This window comes from Anguilla rostrata, chromosome 2 (genome assembly GCF_018555375.3).
Source record: "Anguilla rostrata isolate EN2019 chromosome 2, ASM1855537v3, whole genome shotgun sequence".
NCBI classification, from domain to species: domain Eukaryota; kingdom Metazoa; phylum Chordata; class Actinopteri; order Anguilliformes; family Anguillidae; genus Anguilla; species Anguilla rostrata.
Window position 1 is genome coordinate 67,068,999 of NC_057934.1, and position 25,855 is coordinate 67,094,853.

Here is a 25,855-nt window from a genome sequence, read left to right on the forward strand (position 1 = left end):
AAAATGTTTGATTTCACTATTTTCTGGGAGATTAACGAATAACAAAAAATACATTGATGACGTGAAGAGCAGAGATTTGTCTAAAAGAGCGGCGCTGTCGAAGTTTAAAATTGTAAACTTTTTGTACAGTCTGCGCGCGCTAACCGTTCTACAACGGGAGCAGACATCTATAGGCTTTATCGCGCGTGACGCCAGCTACCGAGCAGGCTACTCAGTAGGGGACACGATCATTTCAATCAATCAATCAAATTTTATTTATATAGCGTATTTTACAACAGTTGTCACAATACCCTTTACAGACAGCCCTAGCCTAAACCCCCACAGCAGCAAGCCTAAGGCAACATTTCTGTGGCTATAGGAATAAAGCTTAAAATTAAATTCGTTTCCCTTTTAAAGCTTTGCTGTTTCACAGTAGACAAGAAAGACATTACGTGCGAGAAGCTCAGCTGCTCGTGTATACACAGATTACTCATGACAAAACCAGTTCACTTATTCTTTAGGTCAAAAAGGTGGTTACGTCTCATTTTATCACGTCCAGAGAAAGGCAGTGCATTTCACTGTGTGTACACATATTTGTGTGTGCTTACTGTATAAACAGAAATACTGTTTTGATGACAAACACGTGCGCGCAGGTGCTGTAAGAACTGCTGGAGTGGAAGAACAAACGCGGCAACGCGAGGAATCACAGCTCTTACGTCAGTTGTAGGATAAGACACATTTGAAAGTACGGCTGTTGATGAAAACTTCACGGGAATGAGCTCAAAGCCGGAGGAATACTAAGGGCTTGCCACAGAAGCGAGAAAAAACACTATTCACTCTCTTTTCTGGTTGTGCTGCAGAACGCAACGGAACGGAACATGAAGAAGACGGCAAACTCAGGTAGGTTTCAGACCACTGGACTACTACTGCATGCCAAAACGAGCTGTGACTTAATTGTGTCGTAGTTTAACTTACAACGATTGCGCAATCGAACTTGTAATTGATTTGACTACAGAGTTAAACGCTCTGGCTGTCAGATCATGTGAAATGTGAGATTCCTATAGATAGCTCGGCGAATATGTTTTACCAATTTGTGCGAGTGGGGAGTTGCGGAAGCTGTTTTGCGAGAACTCTGGTAATGTTACGCTCGTCAGACCATGTAGCTATGCGTAAATGTTATAGGCTATTGCCGTACATCTGAATTACCCAAAGCATCCTGAGTCAAGTTTCCGATAGTCAACTTCACGAACAACGCAGTACAGGATGACAATCAATCTTCCTTGTAGTCTGAATACTTGATTAACGTCTGTAAAACAACAGTGTACATTAATGTTTGGATAACGCATATGTAGGCTGTGATTACGAGCATGCATGTGTACAGTAAACAGTAGGCTAATAAGGCTGGCCAGTGTGAAGATCAAATGAAGATCGAATGGTTAGTGAAGAACGAATTATTTTCTCTAATGTTTCAAAAGAAAAATGAAATGAACGTCCCGTGCAGGACCTGAAATCCGTTCCATATCCACTTATTGTACGTCGCTTTGGATAAAAGCGTCTGCCAAATAAATGTAATGTAATGTAAGGTGATCATCAGTGTAAAGTATAACACGGAGGAAATACTGGATTGTCTACCATATCTACTCGATGTATGGCAGTCAATTATGGACAGAAAGAAGAGTTTGAAAATAAATTATTGTTTTTAAAAATATCATCGTTTGAGTCGTAAAATTAGTGAAACAAAAAACAGCCCATTATGTAGGAATGAATTATTTTTCAGCGAAGAAAGTGGGTGATGGGGATGATGGGAGATATGAAGTGATAAAAGGCAAAAAGGAAGAATGGTTTACACGGAGATTTAAGCAACGATGTGAGGTGAACTGTATGCGCTTTATGCCCCGAAGTGTTATTATTCTTAAGTTTATGGAACACTGCACTGCACTGCATTCTCTTTGGGGTATTACGAAAAATGTTCATACACAACACCGCTCCTCCATTCTGTCTACTGGAAGGCTTATCGTGATTCTTCTTTAGTGGGTTATGGTAAGCTTTTGATAAAGGTTGGATCCAAGGTTGGTTATGGCCCTAGATGGGATGCATTTACACAGACACTCACACTCACTCACTCACTCGAGAGAAAAAAACTCCTTACCCGGACACTTCAAAGGGACTTGCCTGAAATAGGGAACATTAGAGCACACTTTGCTGAACATGATAGAACTGTTTCTTGACTCTTCTTCAGAGTCAAAAAATCACTCACTCACTCACTTTCTCAAGTGTGCATACACACACACACCCGCACATATATCACATTACATTACAGACATTCAGCAGACGCTCTTATCCAGAGCGACTTATACAACTTTTACACTGTATCCATTTATACAGCTGGATATGTACTGAAGCAATTCAGGTTAAGTACCTGGCTCAAGGGTACAACAGCAGTGTCCTACCCAGGAATCAAACCTGTGACCTTTCGGTTACAAGCCCAGTTCCTTACCCACTGTGCTGCACCACCACCACCATGTATGTATATGTACATATGTATATATGTGCACGCGCACACGCAATAAACAAACAAAAATAACATGAACATGCTCAAAGACATCCACATGCACACGCATGAACAGGAACGCATGCACACAACGTCAACACAGCGGACCGTGATCAACCCAAACATCATGCATTTGGACTGCGGGACGGCAAACTGCGGGCTAAAGGGCTCTCGCGATCATGTGCTTCTGCTCTCATCATACTGGAGGTACAAGCAGTGATGCGCTTCAGTTTGCCATTTGCTTCAGGGGTGAAGCCTGAAGAAACCCAAGATCCGCGCGTGCACAGACGATACAGTATGGAGGAAAATAAAAATAAAAACCCTGCCACCGTCATCTGAACAGCTTTTTCCTCATTCTTCCTCAGTGCTTCAGATCGCGTAAATTAAAGAAAGGAAACGAACGAAGGTCATAAGCCGCTTCCTGGGCGAGTGCGAGCGGACGCAGCAAGCCCTCGGAGAAGGAGGCCCCAGGACATCCGCAGCCATTAACGCGGCTCATTACGCATCTCGCCGTTGCCCCCCTCTTCTGCCCCAACGTTGACATGCTCACCCCCCGGGGGGCACTTTACTGCATTAAATGCGTGGCCTAAAAATAGCCTCGCCGCTGTCCTCCACCGCATGTGTCACACGTCGCCTCTGCTCTCGCCTGTCAAGCCGATTTCCTGGCTGGCTCGGTTAAGTCAATGCAAGAGTGCAACGGACGCATTGCCTCACCATCACCGCACTGCATCAACATTGCCCTCTTTCAGAAATGCAATTTGGGCGATGGTGGCCTTGCCTTCTCCTCGTATGTTCTGGGCTGTTCTGCTCTGCACAGCCCAGAACAGTGCAGCCCTCCCACAAATACTCAGAGTGGTTTAGCATCAGTGGTGCAATTTATTGTATCAGCGTGTGTTTTCATCCACAGTATTTGTGTACTGTATGTGCAAAGTGTTGCACATACATGTTTGCGTATTTATATACAGTGAGCTCCATAATGTTTGGGACAAAGCCATATTTTTTCTTGATTTGGCTCTGTTCGCCTCAGTTGCAGACTCTCAGCTATGATTAAAGGGTATTTTAATACATTTGGTTTCACAATGTAGACATTACAGCACTTTTCATACGTGGTACTGTTATGACTGCGAGGGGAAGCCACAACATAAGTGAGAGACACACACGAAGTAGTTGCAATCAAGAATATTTATTAACAAAAGAACCCAAAGTACTTACAAAAGCACATGAAGGTGTGTAGAGTGGGTGATGTAGGTCAGTGGTGTGGGTGGTGATGGTTGAGTAGGAGTCAGTAAAGGATGTTGTCTTTAGCAGAAGAAACCGTATTGAGTCGTCCGTGGTGGAGGAAGGAAGGAGAGACCAAACGACCAGATCCTCTCAGCTTTTGAAGGCAACAGCCCAGGTGTCACCAATAACGGCCAATTATGCCCTCAGCTGCCTAAGCTGGAACTCCCCCACAACTACAGGCGAAACAACACAGAGACCAGCGAAGGAACAGCAGAGGGTCGCAACAGTACCCCATTTCAGGGTGCCACGATGTTTGGGTAAAAATGGCTTCACAGGTGCTTCTGATTAGTCAGGTGTGTTCAATTGGTTCTTTAGTGCGGGTATAGAGAAATATTTCAGTATCTGGTCTTGATTCTAGACTTTTGATTGCCTTATTGGTGTTGGTCTGCGTAAGGACCAGAGTTGTGCCAATGCATGGGCCATGCATGATCGTACAACTAAGTTGTCCCTTCCTTAACCTGGAGGAGCTGGTTGTAGATTGAGCAGTGAGCGATGTAAGGGCCCTGCTTCCTAAAGGCAAAGCCTTTCTTCTGTTTGTGTTTGTAATCTACCTCAGGACGCCTGCCACCTCCCCCCCTTCGCGCCTGCCCTTCCCGAACACGTCTCCTGTCTGTTCTGGCCCCACGATGGTGGAATGACCTCCCCCTGGAGGTCAGAACAGCTGAGACACTGCCCCACTTCAAGCGACAACTGAAGACTCACCTCTTCAGGCTGCACCTCTCCCCTTCCCTCCCTACCTCCCTGTAATCTCTTAATTGACTGTAAGCTTAGGGTTGTAACTAGGTAGCTGTTTCGTAGGTGACTTAGTTAATGCAGTCGTCTTAACTGCTGCTTGTATTTTTGCATAGAATGCGTTGTTGCGGTTCTCGTTTGTGTTAGTGTTAATCAATTTAACCTTCAGGGTCCAAGTTGAACTATGTGGTTGTTCCCTGCACTTGGAACGGTACTTCTCTCTGGGGTTTTCAACATACTTGTTCCTGGTTATGGTTATACACTTTGTTTTACGTCGCTCTGGATAAGAGCGTCTGCCAAATGCCTGTAATGTAATGTAATGTAATGTAATGTAGTGTAGTGTAGTGTAATGTAATGTAATGTACTGTAATGTACTGTAATGTAATGTAATGTACTGTAATGTAGTGTAATGTAATGTAATGTAATGTAATCTGCAGACGCCGGAATGCACTGATCTTACAGAGGTGTGAAATGGACAGAGCCCTTTGCTGAGGGAAGGCTGGTCAAGATTATTGCAGTAGCCGTACAGGCAATTTACGTTTCCAGAAAGTAACAAAATGTCCACGTCATGTAAATAAACCAATTTGAATAAGTTAGTAATTTTGTTTATGAAATGTCGTTACCAACTTATCTGGGTATTTTAACAAAAAAAAGTACATAAAAAAACTTGAATAATAACCACGAAAAAAAGGCAGTGAGAGTTACCTCTCTCTATTTTAAAATTTTAGATGGATGCACCCTGATAATCCATGGTTTCTTGGTGAAGATTTTGTTTTGCCACTTTAGCGTTCTTAATACTTAAGCTACTTTAGCCCGCTTTATTTATTAAGACCATAGCTCACAGCAGTTTGTTTTGTACTTTCATAAACAAGTGGTCTGAAGGAAATTCACAGGAGGACCAATCTTTTCAATTTGTTCCACATTTGTGGGCATTAATTTACTCACAGCAGTAATATTTGTTTATTTTCCAGCTGGGAGTATTTATTTTTTTTCTATCATCTTAAAACAATTAAAAGCATAGTAGGGCTTTCCTGTGGAAAACATGACAGGCCAGCAGCCATTTTAAGATTTGTTTGGCTGTGGACCCCGGGTGTGGAAGGACGGGGTCTGAGTCATGGGCGGGCCTTTTGTGTTCATCCATGAGAACAAAGAGCCTTTTTGGGGGGTCATGTCATGTGTGACTCTGCGGCAGAATTCCACACCACCTGTCGAGAGCTGCAGGATGTTATCAGGTGATTTTTTTTTTTAAACGAGCTTTCAAAATATTTTATTGGAAAGCAGTAAAAAGGGAGCCGTAGGCTGCTGAGCACGTTTCGACGAGGCCCATAAAGACAGGGTTGTCCCGGTGAGCATGGGAAAGGAGTGATCCCCGCTCCATCCTGCCCCGCTGCTCAAACAGGCGCACCTCTTACACAAACACTGCCCAGTTAATCGCCAGAGAGAGACTGTCCCGGGTTCCTCCGGCTCTCCCATCGGCTCTCTCCAGCCCCATAGAAATGAATAACTACTTGAGTTGAGGTATGTTTGTTCATGCAGTTATCCTTGAACAAATCTATATAGCTTACCTGGCATTTTGCTTGTCGGAATATTTTTGTTTTGGAGTGGCACCTTGTTGACAGTAATGTCTACAAATTTTAGAAATATGCTTCGATAGACGCTGATTGAGGTCTTGCCTGTGCATACAAATTTTTACTTTCACTTATTTTTTCTTACCTCTGGCATGCTTGAAGTGTTCTTGAGTGCCGGATGAGAGCATGGTGACCATCTGAATGATGCTCAGCGCCAGAGTTGGATGTCTGCTGTGTAAAAAAACTTGCTTTAGCATTTGAATTGTCTTACTTCTGGACGTCTGCCTTGTAAGTGTAATTGAGTGCCTGTGATTGAGCTGACGCCTGGCGTGTCTGCCCGAGAGTGATTTTGAAAAAAAAGCTTGGCATGAGTTTCCTTTTGTATTGCCTTTGGTGCCTGGTGTTGCCTTCAAAGCTGAAGGATCTGGCCCTTGTCTCTCTTCCCTTTCTCACCACGGACGACTCAATACCGTTTCTTCTGCTATAAAACTGCTGGGCCTGTATTTTAATGGATGAAGTATAGATGCTACAGTGCTGAATGCCTATTGGTCTGTCACCCTAATACATTACGTCCATCCAACGCTGCAAACACACTTGCACCTCAGCACCTGTGGTAGAGACTGAGACAGCAGTGGGTGGACTTCTTCTACCTAATCACACCTTCTAGTTCAGTGTGTGTGTGTGTGTGTGTGTGTATGTGTGAGAGAGAGAGAGAAAGAGCCGGTCTCCATTATCCAATACTACTCGTGAATAAATCTTGTAGTCAAGGTGACAGACATTTTTCCAAGTATTTGAAATAAGCTTGTTTGTAGCTTGCCATTTCAGGGCTGACAATGAGCTGATTAATCTTGTGTATTGCACCCATCTGGGCCTGTGAGGTGGTGACGATGCAGCTGTGAGTCGGCTGAGGTGTAAACCTGTGAGTACTCGGTCACGTTCAGGACATCGCTGAGCTTCTGCCTTCCTGCAACCTCTGACAGAGAGATGCATCTGCAGAGCAAACTGCAGGTCCTGAGAGCAGGGGTGAGTGAGACCGGGCCAAAGCCAGCCATACTGCACAGCCGCCCTGAACAGCCTCTTCCTGTCACTCAGCTCCTTCTCCTCAGATTCATAAAAAGTGTCGGTTGATATGAGCACGCAATTTCCAGTATTTTACAGCACACAGGTCCTGTAGTATAATTTTATTTCGGATGGACCAAGAGTAATCTGTGTCCAGAAGTTTATTGTACCAAGTTAGTGAGCTATAAATTCTCCTGCGAATAGTCACTAGCTGTTGAAGAAACACTCTATTTTGTGTTTATGTCTGTGCCAGGTGATAATGAGGAGGGACCATTCATTACAGTCTGTCCTAATTTTTATTTATTTATTTTTGTTTAAAAAAATACAGCGCTCTGGTGGATGATCTGTGTGCTACCCAGTCTGATCCTCCACAGAATGAGAACGGGATCGTGCTTTCTGCTTAATGTCTGAATTTTGGAATGTTTTGAAAAGAGTGACAGTTTAATTAGCAGCGTAAATGAGTCATGAAAAACGGTGTTATTTTTTTAGCAGGAAGCTGTAATTTTGCTTTGTCAAATCAAGGTGATCGTCCATGAAAATCCAGAGCTTGTGAATCTGGTACGTACCCTGATATCCACTTTGTTCAGTTCGTTTGTAGCAATAGTACGTGGTACATGACACTGCTTTAATAAGCTTTTATATAAGGCCTTGTTTTTGCTATTGTGCGACAGAAATAAGTCAATTATTGTGCAGTTGACCCACATTAGTATCAGTTGTACTTGTAGTAGAGTTAGTGTCATGCAGGCTACTTTTGGTGAGTAAAATTAACACATGTTCCCGTGTCTTTGATTTTGTTCAATGGACTGTAGACAGTAGTTTCTGTGGCGGAATGATTTCATCTTTCTGACCCAACTGTTCAGGAAGGTTTTCCCCCGCTATCACCATGACAACAGAGGTCAGCAGTTCCTGTATGCGTGAGGGTGAGAGGAGGGGGGGGGGGGGGATGGTAGTGAGGAGGCTAGCTGGCTGTTAGCTGGGGGAGCTGGTTGGCCGGGGGGGGGGTTTGTTTGGGGGGTATGGTGGTGTAAAGTTGGGAGAGTACTGATTCAGGCTAGCAGGCTGTTAGCTGGGGGAGCTGGTTGGCCGGGGGGCGGGGGGTGGTGTTTGGGGGGGGGGAATGGTGGTGTAAGGTTAGGAGAGTACTGATTCAGGCTAGCAGGCTGTTAGCTGAGGGAACTGGTTGGCCACGAGGGGGGGTGGGGTTCGGGGCGGGGGGGAATGGTGGTGTAAGGTTAGGAGAGTAGTGATTCAGGCTAGCAGGCTGTTATCCGAAGCAGCTCAGTTGGCCACTAGGCGGCCTGGCAGTCAGGGGTGGAAAATGTGCATCGAGGTGCTGTTCTTTTTTTCCCCCTGAAGTCTCTGTGTGACCACTCAGTTGAATTCCACAAGAAAACCGATGGTTGTCCTTCCTCCTCCCACCCCCCCCCCATCCCAAACACAAAAAAAACTCCCTCTCGTGCCCCTCATCCCTCCGTCTCTCCACAGTACTCTCTTCACGGCACGTGGCCGCAGATGCTCGGGGAGTGAGTCACGGTTCTGGGGCTCCAGAAAATCCATGGCGGCTTCGCGTGTAGTTTACGGCACGTTACGCCGAGCGCGAGCGCGAAGAGCCCGGCCTGTCCTTCCGCCCCAGCTGCGTCTCTGGGCCTGCAGGAGCAAAAAAAACTGTGAGGTCACTGAAGCAGCAGATACCCGGGCGCGGGCGAATCTTGTGACTCTTCGCAGGAGACGGTCCGCATTGCTTTTCTTTCACAGTAAATACTGCGTGCTTTTCTCCTCCGAGAAATTCCCCCTTGGGGTTTTTTTTTCTGTCAATAAATGGGAGGGGGGGGAAATGTTCATTTTCACAAACCTCAAAGGGTCTATTATTCTACCAGGAAGAGACTCATGACTCACTGGGCCCAATTCGTCACCATCGTGGGGTAAGATTTCACGTAAAGATTAGCCTCCTTGGTGTGTAGACCCGCTGCGAAGGAATGCGGCTGATATATATTTTACTAGGACTGCAAACATTGCTGGAATACTGTACTTCATGACATCATCAGTCAGAGAGTGGAGCTCTTTATATAAATAGCAATGGTGTCGTATTCACATAATGACACATCATCTCTGCCTCCACGATCTCAAGGGTACAATTAGGTTGGATAGTGTGGTTTGTGTCGATGGCCAATTGGATGCAGTTGCCAGGATGGTCGCTGTGTGATCACCCTGTTTTCTGATGAAGCACTTATGGTTCCAGTGGAAAACGCGCAGGCTTTCAATGTGATTCATATCGGCGTGTCCCCCATTCAACTCAACTCAGCGCGCTAATAACTAATAGCCCTTGTTATGGTCCACGAAAAGGTCATTGTTTTAATGCGACGCGTGCGCCGTTGCGTTAAAGACAAAGCCAAAAAAACACCACGGATGACATACCCCGATTAATGGTTACATAACTGGAGGAAAATGCCACGTGTAGCATATTTTTATTCACTGCGGTCTAGCATTTAAATGCGCACTGCCTGCCAGAGTGTGAGACGTTGTGGCCTAGCTCCACATGTGCAGAGGTTAGTCCCTGCATTGTAATTACGGTGACTCTTCTGTGGGGTTTTGTCACAGGCCGGGAGGTTCGCGGTGGAAAGGAAAGCGGGTTCGAGCTTGCAATCCCCGGGCCATTCCTACCTAGTCCTGGGAAGGACCTCGCTTTTACCTTTTTACGGAGTCCTTCACGATATTGATTCGACAGGGTGCTGGATACATGCGCCGTCAGGGATTTTGGTCCATGTTGACTCGAGAGCATTGCGCGGTTCCTGCAGATTTTCTCACCCGCACATTGATGCTGTGAACCCCCCCCCCGTTTCACCGCCTCCCGAAGGTGCTCCACTGGACTGAGGTCTACGGACTGTGCAGGCCGTTGGAGTAAACATGACGTCACTTGAGATGATGTGTACTTGATGACCTGGCGCATTATCCTTTTGTAAAAGGGTAGACTCTGGTCATAAAGGAATTTAACATGGTCAGCAACAGTGCTTAGGAGTGATGTTACATTACATTGCATTACAGGCATTTAGCAGATGCTCATATCCAGAGCAACTTTTTTACATAGCATTTTGCATTGTATCTGATTATACGGCCGCATATATACTCAAACAATGCAGGTTAAGTACCTTGCACAAGGGTGCAACGGCAGTGTCAAACCTGTGACCTTTAGGTTACAAGACCAGCTACACTAAAGCTAACAACAAACAACTAAAGCTCTTCAGTTTTCAGTCAGCATGCTTTATATAATCAGCTGCAGCCACATGATTCACTGTTGGGGGAGCAGGCTATTTCCATTAGCAAGCAGGTGTACTTAATTATGGGGCCAGTGAGTGTATGTCTGGTGTTCCTGTCTATGGAACAAGGATGACTGAAAAAATCACCAGTTGGAGGTCATGGGGGAAAAAAAGATGGTATTAAATGGTATTAAGATGTTGAAAGGCAATCTGTGCTTTTTAGAGGGCCAGGTCAAAAGGATGGTGACAGAGACTGAGACCTTTGTAAGAGAGAGAGCAAAAGCCAGAAAAGGAGAGGGACAGGGCCAGAGAGGCGGAAGGGAAGAACTGGATGAAAGAGAGAGAGAGCCAGGCAGGACCTGGGATTGTTACTCAGAGGATATCCCATTTTTCTGACCCCGCAGCTGCAATGAGTACCTCATGGAATGGAAACATCTCACAACATCTCCATGGCCTCAGTGGGAATGATACGTTACCCATCATTTCAGTGCAAAAATTTTGGTTTGAAAACATCCAAACAGGGGTCTAGCGTGAAAGGACAGTCTGCTGATTCTGAATATCGATCTGATGTAACGTGTGCCATGGTCCAGGTTTTTCATTGGCAGATTATTAAAATGCTCTCTTGTGTTTTGAACAATTTTTTGCCACAATTTTTTTCATTGTTCCCCAAAGTTGGATGCTTGTCCCATATTGCTACTTCCCCTGTAATTTTGGTGAGCACACTCTCCAAAACATGAGTGGCCACCCTACGCTTTTTTCCCCCCTCAGCAGTCCAGCAGTGAGCTGTGCAGTGGTATCAAGCAGCTGGTACAGCCAGACCGTAGGACTGAGAGTGACCAGAGGAGGCGCTATAGCACCAAAGGGCAGAGGATGCCCTGCTCAGTGCTCAGGAGCTCAGTGTGGCAGTGTGTAAGCAGCAGCTGTCTGTCGGAATTCCATTTTTTTTGCTCTAAATGTAAGCTAGTAAGTGTGTAACGCTCTGATAAAGCGCTGAAATGCCTGTAATGTAATGTAATGTAATGACACGTCACCCAAATGCAGCGTTCAATGAAATTTGAATGTAAAGGAACCCTTCGCTCCTGTCGAAACCTCACAGTGCGCTCGTTTACTCTGATGAGGGGTTAAGCCCTGATACACACGTTTGCCGTAGCTCAGCGATGTCATTCTAGATGTCTTTTCATGGCGTTTTGTGTTTTTTTGTTGTTGTTGTTTTTGTTGCATCAAACCGTAGTTCGATGAAGTGTTAAGGCTTGGCAGGGACCCTGCCCACAGTTTGAGTGTCAGCGCGCACCGCTGTGAGTTGCATCTCGTGATAACGGCTGGGGGCGGCAGTGTAGCACAGTGGGTAAGGAACTGGACTTGTAACCGAAAGGTCGCAGGTTCGATTCCCCGGTAGGACACTGCCGTTGTACCCCTTGAGCAAAGGTACTTAACCTGAATTGCTTCAGTACACATCCAGCTGTATAAATGGATACAGTGTAAAAGTTGTGTAAGTCGCTCTGGATAAGAGCGTCTGCTAAATGCCTGTAATGTAATAACGGCTTCGCTCCTCCCCTTTTCTCTGCGGTGGCAGGAATCGCCAGGTTAGCGCCGAGCAAGCCGAAGAACGAAGAGGTTCCCGAGCCGGTCAGCCCCGGTAAGTCTCGTCCGCACCCGTCCGACCCACACCGCAGGTCATCCTCAGGGAGGTGAGGCACTTTGAGCTGTCGTTGAGGGGATGAAAGTCGGAAGCTCACAGCGGACCAACGGGGGCCGTTTCTAGTCGTTCCGGAACTTGGCCGAGAGGGGGCGGGGTCAGTGAGAGAGGCCTGCTCTTCGTGCTGCACATGGGAGGAAGTGTGCAGATGGTATGATGTCATCGTCTGTGGCCACGGCTCTCTCCAGAGGCGTCCTATCACGGGGGGGCAGCGGCCCTCTTCCCAGCACCCTCAGCTCCTTTTGTCTGAGGAAGTCAGAGCCCCTGGCGGGTCACGTGTGCCAGGGGCTCTGACAGGGGAGAGCGACAGAGCGTCCTCTCTGGTTCTTCTCTTCTGTTCTTTCCCCTTCTCTTTTCATCTGCTCTTAATCTTTCCTCCGCTTCGCTTCGCGCGCCAATGCCCCAAAGACGTCCCTGTAGGGCGATCGCATGGCCAGTGAGAGCGCTGCTTTTTACCCAAAGTCCGCTTCTCAGTGGTTGAGTCATGTGCTTACTCATGGGTCTCGTACAGGAGTGACGGCGTTGGTTAATGTTTGCCTCCGCTGCTTGGCTGCATCAGCCATTGTGCATTATTTGCCCATGGGTTGCGTGTTACGCATGTACTCGTGTGTGTGTGTGTGCGTGTGTGTGTGCCTGTGTGCATGTGTGTGTGTGTATGTATGTGTGCATGTGTGTGTCTGTGTGCGGGTGTGTGTGTTTGCATGTGCGTGTATGTGCGTGTCTGTGTGCGCATGTTTGTGTGTGTGCATGTGTATGTATGTGTGTCTGTGTGTGTTTGCGTGTGTGTGTATGTGCACGTGTGTGTGCATGTGTGTGATATATATCCCTCACACCTCCTGGTCAGACAGTCAGACAGGCATCCAAGCCAGGTGACCAAGAATCAAGGACTCCCTAGTCACTCACTAGTCTACTCACTAGGGAGAAGCTTCATGATCGACTGATCCATGGTGACATCTCTAAACCAATCACTGCATTCAAACAGGCCACTCTGTTGAACCCTGGATGAAAAACCTAGTATGGCCTTTTAAATGCACTGAGGCAGTGGTTGTCCTTTGACATTTTATGACCCACCCTCCCCATCCTGCGAGTCACCCCTGTTACTAAGGCTTGCTTGCACAAGCTCCAAACATCCCATCCTCCCCACCATATTATATTCGGGTTAAAAATCACTGTTACCTCTATAATGAACTAAGGCAACTAAGATTTTTTTTTGTTGCCTTCCTTTTTTGTTGACTTGTAACTTGTACCAAAAAAAAAAATAGAAAAAGAAAATGGCGGAAGGGTGAGTGAGTTAACTTCTGTGGTGGGCTGTGATGTGGCTGAGTTATACAGACGGGTTGGAGACCGACCTCTTAAGTGCACCTCCATTCGCCCTCATGCTGAGATCCCAGAAACCCTGAGAAGATTTTTTTTTTAATGAGGCCGAAAGGAGGGAGCTGATGGCGCCACGTGCTGGCGACGCTCTCAGGCTCAGCTGAGGGCTTTGGGCCGGGTCCGGTACGGGCGGCCTTTGTTCCCGCGGAGCCTGTGCTGGCTCAGGAGGTAAAAGCGGTCGTACGGCAGTCGGAGGGTTGCCGGTTCGATCCCCCCCGCCCTGGGGCGTGTCGAAGTGTCCCCGAGCAAGACGCCTAACCCCTAGCTGCTCTGGTGAATGAGAGGCATCAATTGTAAAGCGCTTTGGATAAAAGCGCTGTAGGAATGCAGTCTGTGGAGCCCCCCTGGCTGAATTTGCTCTCAGCCAGGCGATGCTGCTTTCTTCATGGGGGGCCAGGGGGCTGTTTGTCACGGGGTCCCAGGCAGCAGTGAGTCACGGTTTACAAGGACGGGGGTGGGGGTGGGGGTGGGGGTGGGAGGGGGGTTTATTAAGTGACAAATCTATTTTATGTAATCCGTTATGTAATCGTGTTAATATCGCGCTCCTGCATTCGCACGCTTTTTAAAATACGTCGATGCCGTTCGGACCAAGATCACGAGCGCTGAAATAGTGCAGAACTGGAGCGCAGAAAACCTGAGTGGAGCCCGAAGGGCTGATCTCGGCTGCTGATCCGTCCCTAGGATCAGTGTCATGTGTGTTTATTTGCTTTTTAATTTAATCTAACCTTTACTGTGAAGAACTGCTGCGAGCTGAATACTCTTTTCGTGGGGGGGATTTCTGTGGGAATGAGGGCATGCGACTGAGCCAGCCAGTTTGAGAGTTTTGACCAGGACACAGGGGTTGATACTCTTACCGAGCGAGCAGGCGCGTATTGATCCGCCAGCCTTTCTGAAAATTTGCAGGCCAGTACAGCAGATTAGGACCACTGGGCAATCTAACGCCTACCTTCACTTGACTGCCCCCCACGGATGCCGGGGCAAACGGGCGCGCTAGAACGGTGCGGCGCTTGATGCGCGACGCCTAAATGCGCGCTAAAACGAGCCCTTCGCGAGGCGTCACTCATGCTAGAGTGGACCAGCGTGGTCGAACTCGCGCGCGACGCCTACAGGCCGCTTCCATGACTGCGTGACTGCCCCGACCCTAGACTGGAGGCTTCCGTGGATGGCCTCGTAGAAACGATGGCGCCTGACATGGCTTGCTAGCCTAGACGGCATTAGAAGTGCCCGCTAAGATGGGCGCAGCTGCTGTGTTTGCTGCGGGTGCTTAAAACGAGTACCCTTGGATCATTGAGGACAGCCGGTCGAGATATACAGTCAGATACGTGGTCAGGTGGGGACTGTCAGATGTCCCAGCTGATTGCCGTTAGCAGGCACACTTCCACCCCCAGGGCTCTATCGAAAAACAACTTGTGACTTGCGAGGGGTGGGGGGGGGAGGGGGCGGCTAGGGTGATTATCTGCTGGAAGTGTCTGAAAATAAAGCGTTTATCTGATTTCAGATTCGGGCACCCCTCTCTCTCTCTCTCCCTGGCGCTGCTCGCGTTCCCCTTCGGCTGGTTCCCCTCATCGTGTGCCTGTCCCAGTCAACATTTCCAGCACTGAGTCAGATACGAGCGCACGTGTTTTCATTTGAATTCGGAGATGCGGACACAGTCAAGTGGAGCCGCCGGTTTTCCAAGGGGTTGATTTTACCTTTGCAGTCCCGCAAGGAGGGTTTTGCTCTCAAGCATCATTTACATCTAAGTTTTTGAAGTGGCACACCAAAGGGCAAAAAAAAGTAAATCAATAGATCTGTTGAAGTGAAACGGGAATGAGAACAAAAATGACCAGAGGATCCTAATTTCTCGCTCTAATGGAATTGGAATTAATGCCCTTTGGTTGGGCGAGCATGTTCCAGGCCAGGCCTTCTTAAAAATAATTTTTTTTTTTAAAAGGTGTGACATTTACAGCTTCCCTGGGATGCAAATGTAGAGCACAGCTGTTTTTGTTTATCAGTGGGAGAGGATAAAACATGTGGCATTTATCACTGTGTGAGCAAACAGAAATAGTTCACAAATTTAAGGTACCACAAAAAAAATGCTCATCCCCTTTCACAATCCGCAGATCTCTGTACACCCAGCAGTAGTATTCCTTTACCTCTCCGTAGGTTTTGTAACCATGGCTACGAGTCACAGTGGAGTGAAAGTGGAAGTTCAGTCTCGTAACTGCAATGCTTTAATGTTTGGATTTGTTCAGCACCCTTACTGAGTCACAGGCTCCCCGTGTGACCCTTGACCCCCAATCAAGTGGGGCGGAGATGGCAAAGGTCAGTGTGCAGGTCCTCCCTTCCTGCACAACGGGACAATCCAATAATCAGGCGTGTGGAATGCCAGAGTCTCCCCTGGCTGTTCTTGCCGATTAGCACGAAGCTGACCAGGGCAAAGAATCACAAATTAGATTTGCTCACGTTTTGAAAAAAAAGTTAAAAGTGTGATTTTGGGTCTGTCTCCTAATCGTGTTAAAGATTTTGGAGACTTTTCTCTCTCCTACAGAAGCCTGGTGCAGTTTGCGGTGTCTTCCTGTTCCAGGGACTTGTAAACAGCTTGCGCTGCTTGAGGCTGGGGGCTCAGAAATCATTTGGGTTCGAGGCTTGAGCTCCTGGAGCCTTTCTAGCAATAAGTCGAGTGGGTTATTTTGGGCTGGGGAGTTCAAGTCACATGGCTTGGGTTTCCATTTCAAAGGCACAATGCAGCTTTAGTGTCAGGGCAGAAAAGGAAAAAAAGAAAAAAGAAAAAAAAAGTGCAAGTTCGAAAAACGGCAGTAGACTCTCCGTATGATCAGCACATGGTACTGTGGTCATTCTGGATGCATTCGTTATCATAGCAGATTGAAAAAATTAAACTGGGGAGAGAGAGAGAGAGAGAGAGAGAGAGAGAGACAGAAACTGAGAGAGGGAGAGGGAGGGAGATACTGAATAAGCGAGAGAGAGAGAGAGAGAGAGAGAAAGAGAGAGGGAGAGTGTGAGACAGAAGGGAAGTCTGAAAAAAAGGAAAAAAGCAGTCGTTCCATGTGGCTGTTTGAGGGTGTGCTCTAGTTATGGAGGGAGACAAAATCGCAGGTAAGTCGCGGCTCCTTTTTTTTTTCGCTGGGATATTTTCTCGGGCTGGGGATCGCTTTTCTGGGGTTATCGGAGTTCGGTCGTGTTGTTGTTTCCTTCGCGGAAACCTCCGGCGAGCGGCGAGCGGCGAGCGGCTGCTTTCCTGAGCGCGCGGAGCTGCCCGGGAGTCTGGCTCGGCCGCCGCTAGACACAGACGCGCTAACGCTTCTCCCGCACGCCTGCCCGTCTGCCCGTCTGCCCGTCTGTCCGCCCGGCTGTCTGCTCGCACACCTACCTGTCGGGCAGTCTCTGCTGGCCCGTGGAACTTAAAGAGGATTTCACAGAGCCGCTGTTGTGGTTCATAGACAGGAACGGTCACGGTAATAGGGTTGTAGGGCTGTCCGTGCGTTCTGTGACTTTTCTCTTGTTTTTTTTCCACCTTTTGCCCCGATGTTTCAGTGTTATTCTAACGAGGCTGCACTCACAGGAAGAGAAGGGTATTTATAGCTCGTCCTCAGCGCTGCTTGAACTGTCTGTTATTTTGTCGTCAGCCTTTGCGCTGCGCGGCTGAGCTTGATGGTAAATGGTAAATGGACTGCATTTATATAGCGCTTTTATCCAAAGCGCTTTACAATTGATGCCTCTCATTCGCCAGAGCAGTTAGGGGTTAGGGGTTAGGTGTCTTGCTCAGGGACACTTCAACACGCCCAGGGCGGGGGGATCGAACCGGCAACCCTCCGACTGCCAGACAACCGCTCTTACCTCCTGGGCTATGTCGCCCCCCATGTCCAGTGAGGATTCCTGTGTTGAAGGCGTCTGAGAAAGCTGGCCGGCCCGCCTTGTCAGTGCTGTGTGTGTGATTTGTGTTTTCCTGGGACTTTTTTTTCCACGAACAGTGCCTTTTAAGTCACAAGCGCAAAGCCCTACAAGCTGTCCGTCTCAGACCTGGAACTCCTCTTCCAGAGCACCGATGCTTGAATGGATTGCTGTGGCTAATTCTGCAATGCTTACCAAACTCAGCAACCCCCCCCCCCCACCCCCCCCCCTCCCCAAATAGATGAGACTTGCACGCTACATTCTGTGATCTCCCAAGGCCTCTGATGACGTGCTCTAATGGATTCTACAGGATGAGATGTAACCCAGATTGAAACTGGGAGGGAGGGAGGGAGGCGGTGAGGTGAGGTGGGGTGGGGGGTGGGGGGGTGGGGTGTGAGGGGGGGTACTGGGGGAAATACGGAATGGCAGTAAACTGTACGCTCAGTGTGAGGGTCTTCCTGTTACTCCAGACTCTCAGCTGTCCTGCACCAGTGCCCGCTCAGAAGTACCAGGGATTGTCAGACATAGCTGCGGTGCTACAATATGTTGTATTTCTTTGCCTATAAAATATTTTTGTGGAAAACTGTCGTAGCTATGAACCAAATTAGATCCTAATCATATGCTGTCTGTGGCTTATTTACGTTATGTAGGATATAGGATGACATTCACAACGTTTTCCTTCTTTTCCTTCCTAAAGAAAAAAAAAGAAATGTAAAAATTTAGTAATCAGAGGAAGGCTATTTTCTGTTATTGGGATTTTTTATTCTTTTTTTTGTTTGCCAGGGACAGTACTTTTGAAGAATGTGTGAAATCCCTGCATGCTCTGTGTGTGCTGTGAGCTGTGAAATGCATTAGCCCACTGAGTTAACTACGGAGGGGAGCTCCACGGAGAGGGAGGCATCTCGCCCGGAGGCACGATGTAGGACCACAGCCGCACCGCCACGCTCGCAATTACAGGCCGGAGGCCTTCCCCCCCCTCTCAATCAGCGTGGCGGGCCGACCGTAACCATAGACGTCCCTCCCCGGTTTGCGTTTTTCTGTACTTCTGTACTCGCGATGCAAACGACCGCTTTCGGGGGAAAGAGGAGAGGAAAATAGCGATATGGCAGTTCATACGGTGTGTGGGGATCAGGATGGACGAGGCGTCCTGTGGCCGAATGAGAATAATCTAGGAATGAAGGGGACTGATACTCATCAGTCTTCTCTCCGGTGCAGGCAGATACCACAGCAGGAGCCCAATTAAAGCCTGGACGTCCTGCAGTTCAAAATATGCCCACTGGGTGGCAGTGGTGGAGCTGTGGTGGAGCTGTGTATTGGAAGCTATGGTCTTGGCAGTTGAAGTAGATCATCTACATTTGACTGGAGTTTTGTAAAATGCTCCCTGCTGATAATTGCTATTCCTTTAAGATGGTGAATCTTCCCTGCAGCAGCAGAATCCCTGGAGCTGAACTCTTGTCAGATCAGTGAGGACAGGTTTTTCTGAAGCTGAAGCTCAGGCAAAGTTTTACAGGGGAAATCAATGGGAGTGCTACTTCCTGGTCTTGCTTACTTCATGTTTTGGATCGGTTTCCATGGCAATCAGGGGAAGCACCAGTGTTCTGAAACGGAGCGCCTGGTATTATTGTGTTGTGGGACCCATGGCCCTCTGAAACTGCTTCCTTCAGTCTTGGTTTTTTTGGAAAGGAGCATTTCCTGGCCTGTTATTGCAAAGAGGCATTGTATAAAGCAGGCATAGATTGGCCTTTTGGCGCCTGTAGGGTGAGTACAGAAGTGAAGTGTCGTGAGAAGAATGGTGAGAAGCCATTTCGCTGACCGCTGATAACGGTCTGATTTGGAGAAGGGAACATTCCGTCTACGTCGGCGAATGCATGAATGGCCCGTGATTGGTGGAAGGGCCAGGGAGGTCGTACGAAACTGAGAACTGGGATCACAGAAGCATAATGAGTGACAGTTTGCAGGACATCGATGTGACATCACTGGTGGCAGGATTATGTCCGTTGCCCAGTGACGGAGTGTAGCACAGTGGGTAAGGAACTGGGCTTGTAACCGAAAGGTCGCAGGTTCGATTCCCGGGTAGGACACTGCCGTTGTACCCTTGAGCAAGGTACTTAACCGAAATTGCTTCAGTATGTATCCAGCTGTATAAATGGATATGTCAATGCTATGTAAAAGTTGTGTAAGTCGCTCTGGATAAGAGCGTCTGCTAAATGCCTGTAATGTAATGTAATGTAATGATGAAGATGGTGATGCCAAGGGGCCAGGCAATGACAAGCAGCGTAATGTTATTGAGACCAAGGCCTTGCTGTGGATCCCAGTTGTTGGAGCTCAGGTTATTTCAGTGATAATTAATGCCCCCCAAGCCCAGCCAGTGAGTCTTAAGAAACAGTGCGGTGAATCACAAAACCTGCCCCCCCACCCCCCGTGGGCAGCTGGCTTAGGATAAAACAGCTGAAATCTTTAAGGTTTTCCGCTCATTATGTCTTCTCGGTTAGTGCTGCGGCATGCTTGCATTTGTTATAAGTGGTGGTTTGTGCATGTCTTCGCGGTGCTGTTTTAGTACCGATGCCGCGGGATGAGATGCCAGCGGGATTAGAACAGATAACCAGCTGGATGGCTGGAAAAGAGAGCAGAAATAGTGGCCAGAAATGAGTGGAAGAACAGCAGCAACAGGAGAGGGGATATTTTTTGAACGAGCAGTAAAAAGTTATTTGCCCTTCAGTTATTGTCCCTGTTCTTTACCCCTCTCTTTTAATTCACTTTCCTTCAGACGTGTCTGCCTGTCGCCTAGCAGGACTTCCCTGTGCATCAGCTTACATACAGGTCCACTGAGGCCTTTCTCCGTGAAGACGTGAACCTGCAGATCTCGTTTGGACGTGGCTGTGCCGCACCACGAGCACTCCCGGGCTCAGAAACTGCGTAGGAAGTTCTACTGCTATCCGTTTTCCATAAAAGAACTGTATGGGATTTCCTCTATGAGTCACTGGTTTGCACTCTCTCTCTCTCTCTTTCTCTCGCTCTGTCTCTCTCTTTCTCTCTCTCTCTCTTATTTTCAAGCTCGTGAAGTTTTTAAAAAAACAGGGGCTAGAAAAAATAGCTTCAGCTTAACAGGAAGCTGGGCATTTGAGTTCCCGGAAACCGCACCTTCGGTGTGAAAAGTGCCTTATGCTGCCAGCTATTCTTGTCAGGCGGAGGCGCTGGGTAGCCTTGGTGAGGGGGGGGGGGTGGGGGCGGGGGGGGCGGGGGTTCCAGGCAGTCTCGCTGTGTGCCCAGCGGACTGTGTGGCAGCAGAAGTGCACATTTGGGTGGCCGGCACGCTGCCTGTCGTAAAGAGCAGGGCTGAGACTGTGACGAACGCGCCGCGCTACGGCGCTACAGCGCTACGGCGGCGAGCGCACGTCGTGCTAACAGGAACGTCGGCCGAGAGGAAGTTCAACGACCTTTTCTGCTCAGTGATTTTATTACCCTCTTTCATTTCAACCGCCACTCTGGGGCGTTTTTTTTTTTTTTTTGTTTTTTTTTGTCGTTGATATATTTTTTTTTCACTGACATCAGCTGCAGCGTACCGCGGTACAGCCAGCGATCCCTGAACCTGTTAAAGTGCAAATCCGGCACGTTAAGATGGCCCCCGTGGAAAGGCGCGGCGTTGCTAAGGAAATAAACCGAATGCCACGGTAAAATGGCCACCCCGACCCGATGCATGGAAGTGAATGGGGTCGTGACCTTTGACCTGGGCCTCACGAGTACAGCCCGCTCTGCAGCAGCTAGCCAGTCAGATGCACAGTCAGGGCGCTGCGGGGGAACAGTCAGTGGTGGAACAAACTCCCTGCCCCTCTTCGAACCTCTCCCTCACTACCCATCTTCCTACTCATCTCTTCAGACTATAACTGGACTAACTGCCACCACTCTGTACTCTATATTTCACTCTAAATCCACCCCCCCCCCTTTCATGACACTCGTTACATGTTCCCCCATCTCAGCACTTTTTGCTCATTTGTATTTGTCCTAATACTGTAGCTTCTTCTTCTGCCTAGTTGGCTTTGCAGAAGTTAGGTCAGAATAGTGTCCCCTGTGTGAACTGAACTGTGTTCTTGGCTAGCTGTAGCAATAGCTGTACGAAATAAGTATTGTATCTTACTGAACCTGTGTATTGTAGTTGTCCATGACCATGAGATGCACTTTTTGTACGTCGCTTTGGATAAAAGCGTCTGCCAAATAAATGTAATGTAATGTAAATGTAATGAACCAGAGTGGAAGCACGCCCAGGCATTTAGATGGTAACGTGTGAGGTTTGGGGAGGGGGAGGGGGGGGGAGATGTAATGCGGGGGTGGGGGGGGGGGGTTTGGAGCGTGTGAGCAGTCCAGCTCTCCCGCTTGTGGCAAGCCTGCGCCTGGAATGAAGTCGTGATCATTTCTCAGGTGTGTGACGCAGCAAGCGTCGACACACCACACACACCACACTCCACACCCACCACACAACCAATCACACCTCACACCAACACACACCTACCACTACACACTCACACACACACACACACACACAACCCACACACACACACACACACACACAACAGCACACACACACACACACACACTCACAACAACACGACAGAATGGCCCTTTGTCTTTGTCTCTCTGTGTGCTCCCGAGATGCCTGTCGCCGTGGGCGATCGCCGCACATTAAGTGCTTAAGAAACGTCTGCTCCGGGGCCCGTTTCTAACGCTGTTGTTCTGCGCAGCGGCGCATGCGCAGTGCGGTGCGTGACTGCGCGCTGTGGGGGGGCCTGTGTGTGCAGCGCAGCAGAGGTGAATAGAGCAGCATCCTGTTTGGGTCCTCTGCGGTGTGCACGCAGCGGCACTGCTCACTCACAGAGGGCCTTATGCACTGTGACCTCCTTCCCCAAACCCCCCCCCCCCCCCCCGGACCTCGCCTCCCACGCACAGTGACGCTCGGACTTCCTCGCTGCTCTGCTGTCGTGCCGAAACTGCGTTTCCTGCGCAGGCCGGGCCCAGGCTGTCAAAAAAACAAAAAAACAGCCTCTGCTTTCTCCATCACCTCCAGCTGCGCAGAGACCAGAACTCGTCCGCAAAAAGTTGCGGTGCAAAAAAAACGTATGAGCCGTGAGCTTTATGCTGCATGTCTTTTTTCTGCGGTTTGTAATATTGGAATCCCTCGAACTCCGGACAGATTTAGGGTACCGGCACGAGAGCGATGAGGACAGCGTCTGCTTCGCCGTTTTTCCCAAAATAAATTACGTCTCATACGTATGATGTCATATGATTGCGCGCCAGTTAGGTGCTGAAGAATACTGGGCCGTGTGTTCACAGGTCCCTGAGCGATACGTATTTTTATTGCTGATTTTTTTGTGTTCCTTTTCACCGCTGGCTACGTGCTGGGTCACATGGGAACGCTGTTATGAGTCTCTTTCCTCAGGCTCGTTGCTGCAGTTTGTCTTGGACGGTTCCTGGACCCGTTGCTTTTCGTTAGCGTGAACCGAATTCTAACCTGCACTGCGCTCGCAGCGGATGGTAAATTCATTTCATGATGTAGTTCACTTGTTCGCCAGTTTCACCCCCGCACACCCGACCCTCGCTGTGCCACGTGTGGTGCGCCGTGTGTGTGGGAAAAGGAAAAGGGGGAGTGCGGAACGTGGAACGTGGAACGTGGAACGTGCGCACCGTTCCAGAACAAACGGGCTACGGATCGTTGATGCCCAACCGACTGTAGAAGCTGTGTGTTTTCCTGTGTACGGCTGTGTCCAAAACAACCATTTCAGAGCACTGATTCTGAGATTTCCTGAGATTTCCTGACAGGACAAATTAATGTTTAATATTATTATGCTCACCCCCCCCCCCCCTGCAGGCATCGACACGGCCAGCCTGGCCCGGGGAGTTTTTGTTGTAATAAGTAACAATACTTATTTCGTACAGCTATTGCTACAGCTAGCCAAGAACACAGTTTAGTTCACACAGGGGACACTAATCTGACCTAACTTCTGCAAAGCCAACTAGGCAGAAGGAGAAGCTACAGTATTAGGACAAATACAAATGAGCAAAAAGTGCTGAGATGGGGGAACATGTAACGAGTGTCATGAAAAGGGGGTGGGGAAGGGGGTTTAGAGTGAAATATAGAGTACAGAGCGGTGGCAGTTAGTCCAGGTATAGTCTGAAGAGATGAGTCTTCAGACCACGGCGGAAGATGGGTAGTGAGGGAGAGGTTCGAAGAGGGACAGAGTTCCACCACTGACTGTTCCCCCGCAGTGCCCTGACTGTGTATCTAACCGGTTAGCTGCTGCAGAGCAGGCTGTACTCGTGAGGCCCGGGTCAAAGGTCAGGACCCCATTCACTTCCAGTGGAGCGCAGGCAGGGGGCGCTGTTTCCTCCTGTGGCACGCGTGCTGCGCCCGTTCCACCGCTCCCCGCAGGCAGTGTGACGCCGCTCCGGGGGGGGGGGGGTGGGCGGCGGGGCCCTGCTTTGCCGCCGTGTCCTCGGATCACGTCTCCACGCGGCGCTGGAATCCGCTCGCTCTCCAGAGCTGCGGGTGCCTCGCACGCCCCCCCCCCTGAGTTCGAGGAAACGGCGCGCGTACGCTACAGACCAATCAGACGCCCCGCGGAAGACTCCGCACACCGCGCGGTTTCACGGGCGGACGAGGCAGGTTTCGCAGATCAGACTCCCCGTTCCGTCCGAGCGGACTGCGTTATCTGGCACGTAAAATTAAGGAGATGTACCGTCGTTGCAGAGAGAGAGAGAGAGAGAGAGAGAGAGAGAGAGAGAGAGAGAGAGCGAGAGAGGGAGAGAGAGAGAGAGAGAGAGAGAGAGCGAGAGAGCGAGAGAGGGAGAGAGAGAGAGAGAGAGAGAGAGAGAGAGGGCGAATGGTAAATCAGCCGCAAATTTGGGGGGTTCACGGCCCCACTCAGCCCATGGTGGTGTTTTACAAGCGGAGATAGCGCACTGCAGCTCCTCCATCTCTGGCAGACCTGCACCCCTACCCCACCCCCCCCCCCCTTTTCGGCCCCCCTCCGGGGCAATAGCAGCCGGGAGTAATTGGGCCTGTAAATAACGGGCTCTGCTAGCAGTGCGGCGAAGGGCCCGGGGGCGCTCCTGGAGTCCGGGGACAGACGGCGGCTCGCACACGCGCGCGTGTGGACAAAAGGCCTCTTTGGGAGCGGCTGCTGGCCGGGCGGGGACGCCTCTGACCGCCTGTCCCATCTGTCCTGGGGGGTGGGGTGGGATGGGGGGTCAGGGGAGTAGGGGGTAACACATGTGTCCAGCGCTCTCGTCTCCATGGCGCCTGACTCCTGTCGCCCCCAACCCCCCCCGCCCCCTGCAGAGTGGCTGCTCTGTGTTGTGGCCTTTAGCTTCCCATGCGGCTCACAGAGGAGCATGCTGGGATGCTGGGGGTCAGCACCCCCCGCCCCCCCCAGGCCAGCCCTCACACACATTCCTGATAATTGCCATGAACCAGGTGCCAGGGGAGAGGTGGAATGCATGAGAGAGAGAGAGAGAGAGAGAGAGAGAGAAAGGGGAACGAGGGAGGATGGTGAGAAGGTCAGGTCAGGACCAGAGATGGAAAGCTGAAGTTATGTGTCACCCCACCCCCATGGTTCCTGTTTGTGACTTAATTATTTGATTGGGTGGGTTTGTGGGTCCTCTTGGGTCATATATTTCATGCCACCTTCTTAACTCTGCAGACTTTCTCAGCTGGTGATTAGACAGCAGTCCCTGGATTGAGAAAACAACCATCTTTATCTACTTATATGTGGCTTTATGGATCCTGGTGGTTCAAATGGTTGTAAAATGTCTATGCTTTAAAGAAGGCTGGTTCACTGTAATATAGCTGTAATTCAGAGCTTCAAATCCACCAGCATGCTGGCAGGGTCAGGACCGGGCTGCGAGTGTCAGTGTGGATCATTACATTGATATGCAGTGCTTAGATTCACTGCATCTAGCGGTTCCCATTGATTGGGGTGTGGTCAGTGCTAGTCATGTGTGTGTGTGTGTGTGATTCAGATCTATGAACAGATCTGGCCCCACAGTAGTGTCAGGCAGGACAGGAAGCTCATTCTTTACCCCCCTCCCCCCAGATGGAGGGTGTGTGTTTGTGTGGGTTGTTGTATGTGTCAGTGTGTGTGTGTGTGTGTGTGGGGGAGGGGGGGCTGTGTGTTGTGGGGTGATGTGTGTATCTGTGTGTGTGTGTGGGGGGCGTGACTGTGTGTATCTGTGTGTGTGTGTGTGCGAGCGCGCATGTGTGTGTTTGTGTGCGTATGCATACGTGTGTTTGTGTGTATATATATATATTAGGGATATATCCGAATACTGTATTCGGGAACGCACGAAGAATGCGATGGAAACAGATATTTCTTCCATCCGAAGTTGCTCGTTATTATTCAGATTCCGGAAAAAAAAAGTCAGCTCCATGTCGAGTTCTCATAGCCTCCATCTAGCGAGAGAGGAGAGCAGAGATAGGAGA

At 49.1% G+C, this 25,855-nt stretch overlaps 1 protein-coding gene across 2 annotated transcripts in view; it reads left to right on the forward strand.

Annotated features, from left to right (window-relative positions):
- The first annotated feature begins 757 nt into the window (after nucleotides 1-757).
- septin9b (septin 9b) overlaps nucleotides 758-25,855 on the forward strand; it is an 85,377-nt gene continuing 60,279 nt past the window's right edge. The window contains exons 1-2 of one of the 2 annotated variants that reach the window (XM_064324179.1): nucleotides 758-879; nucleotides 11,998-12,060. In XM_064324179.1, coding sequence (XP_064180249.1) covers nucleotides 858-879; nucleotides 11,998-12,060 — 85 coding nt within the window. In that variant the 5' untranslated portion in view covers nucleotides 758-857. Of the gene's footprint in view, nucleotides 880-11,997; nucleotides 12,061-16,312; nucleotides 16,591-25,855 lie in introns of those variants that run through there. The other variant, XM_064324182.1, reaches the window with a different exon arrangement.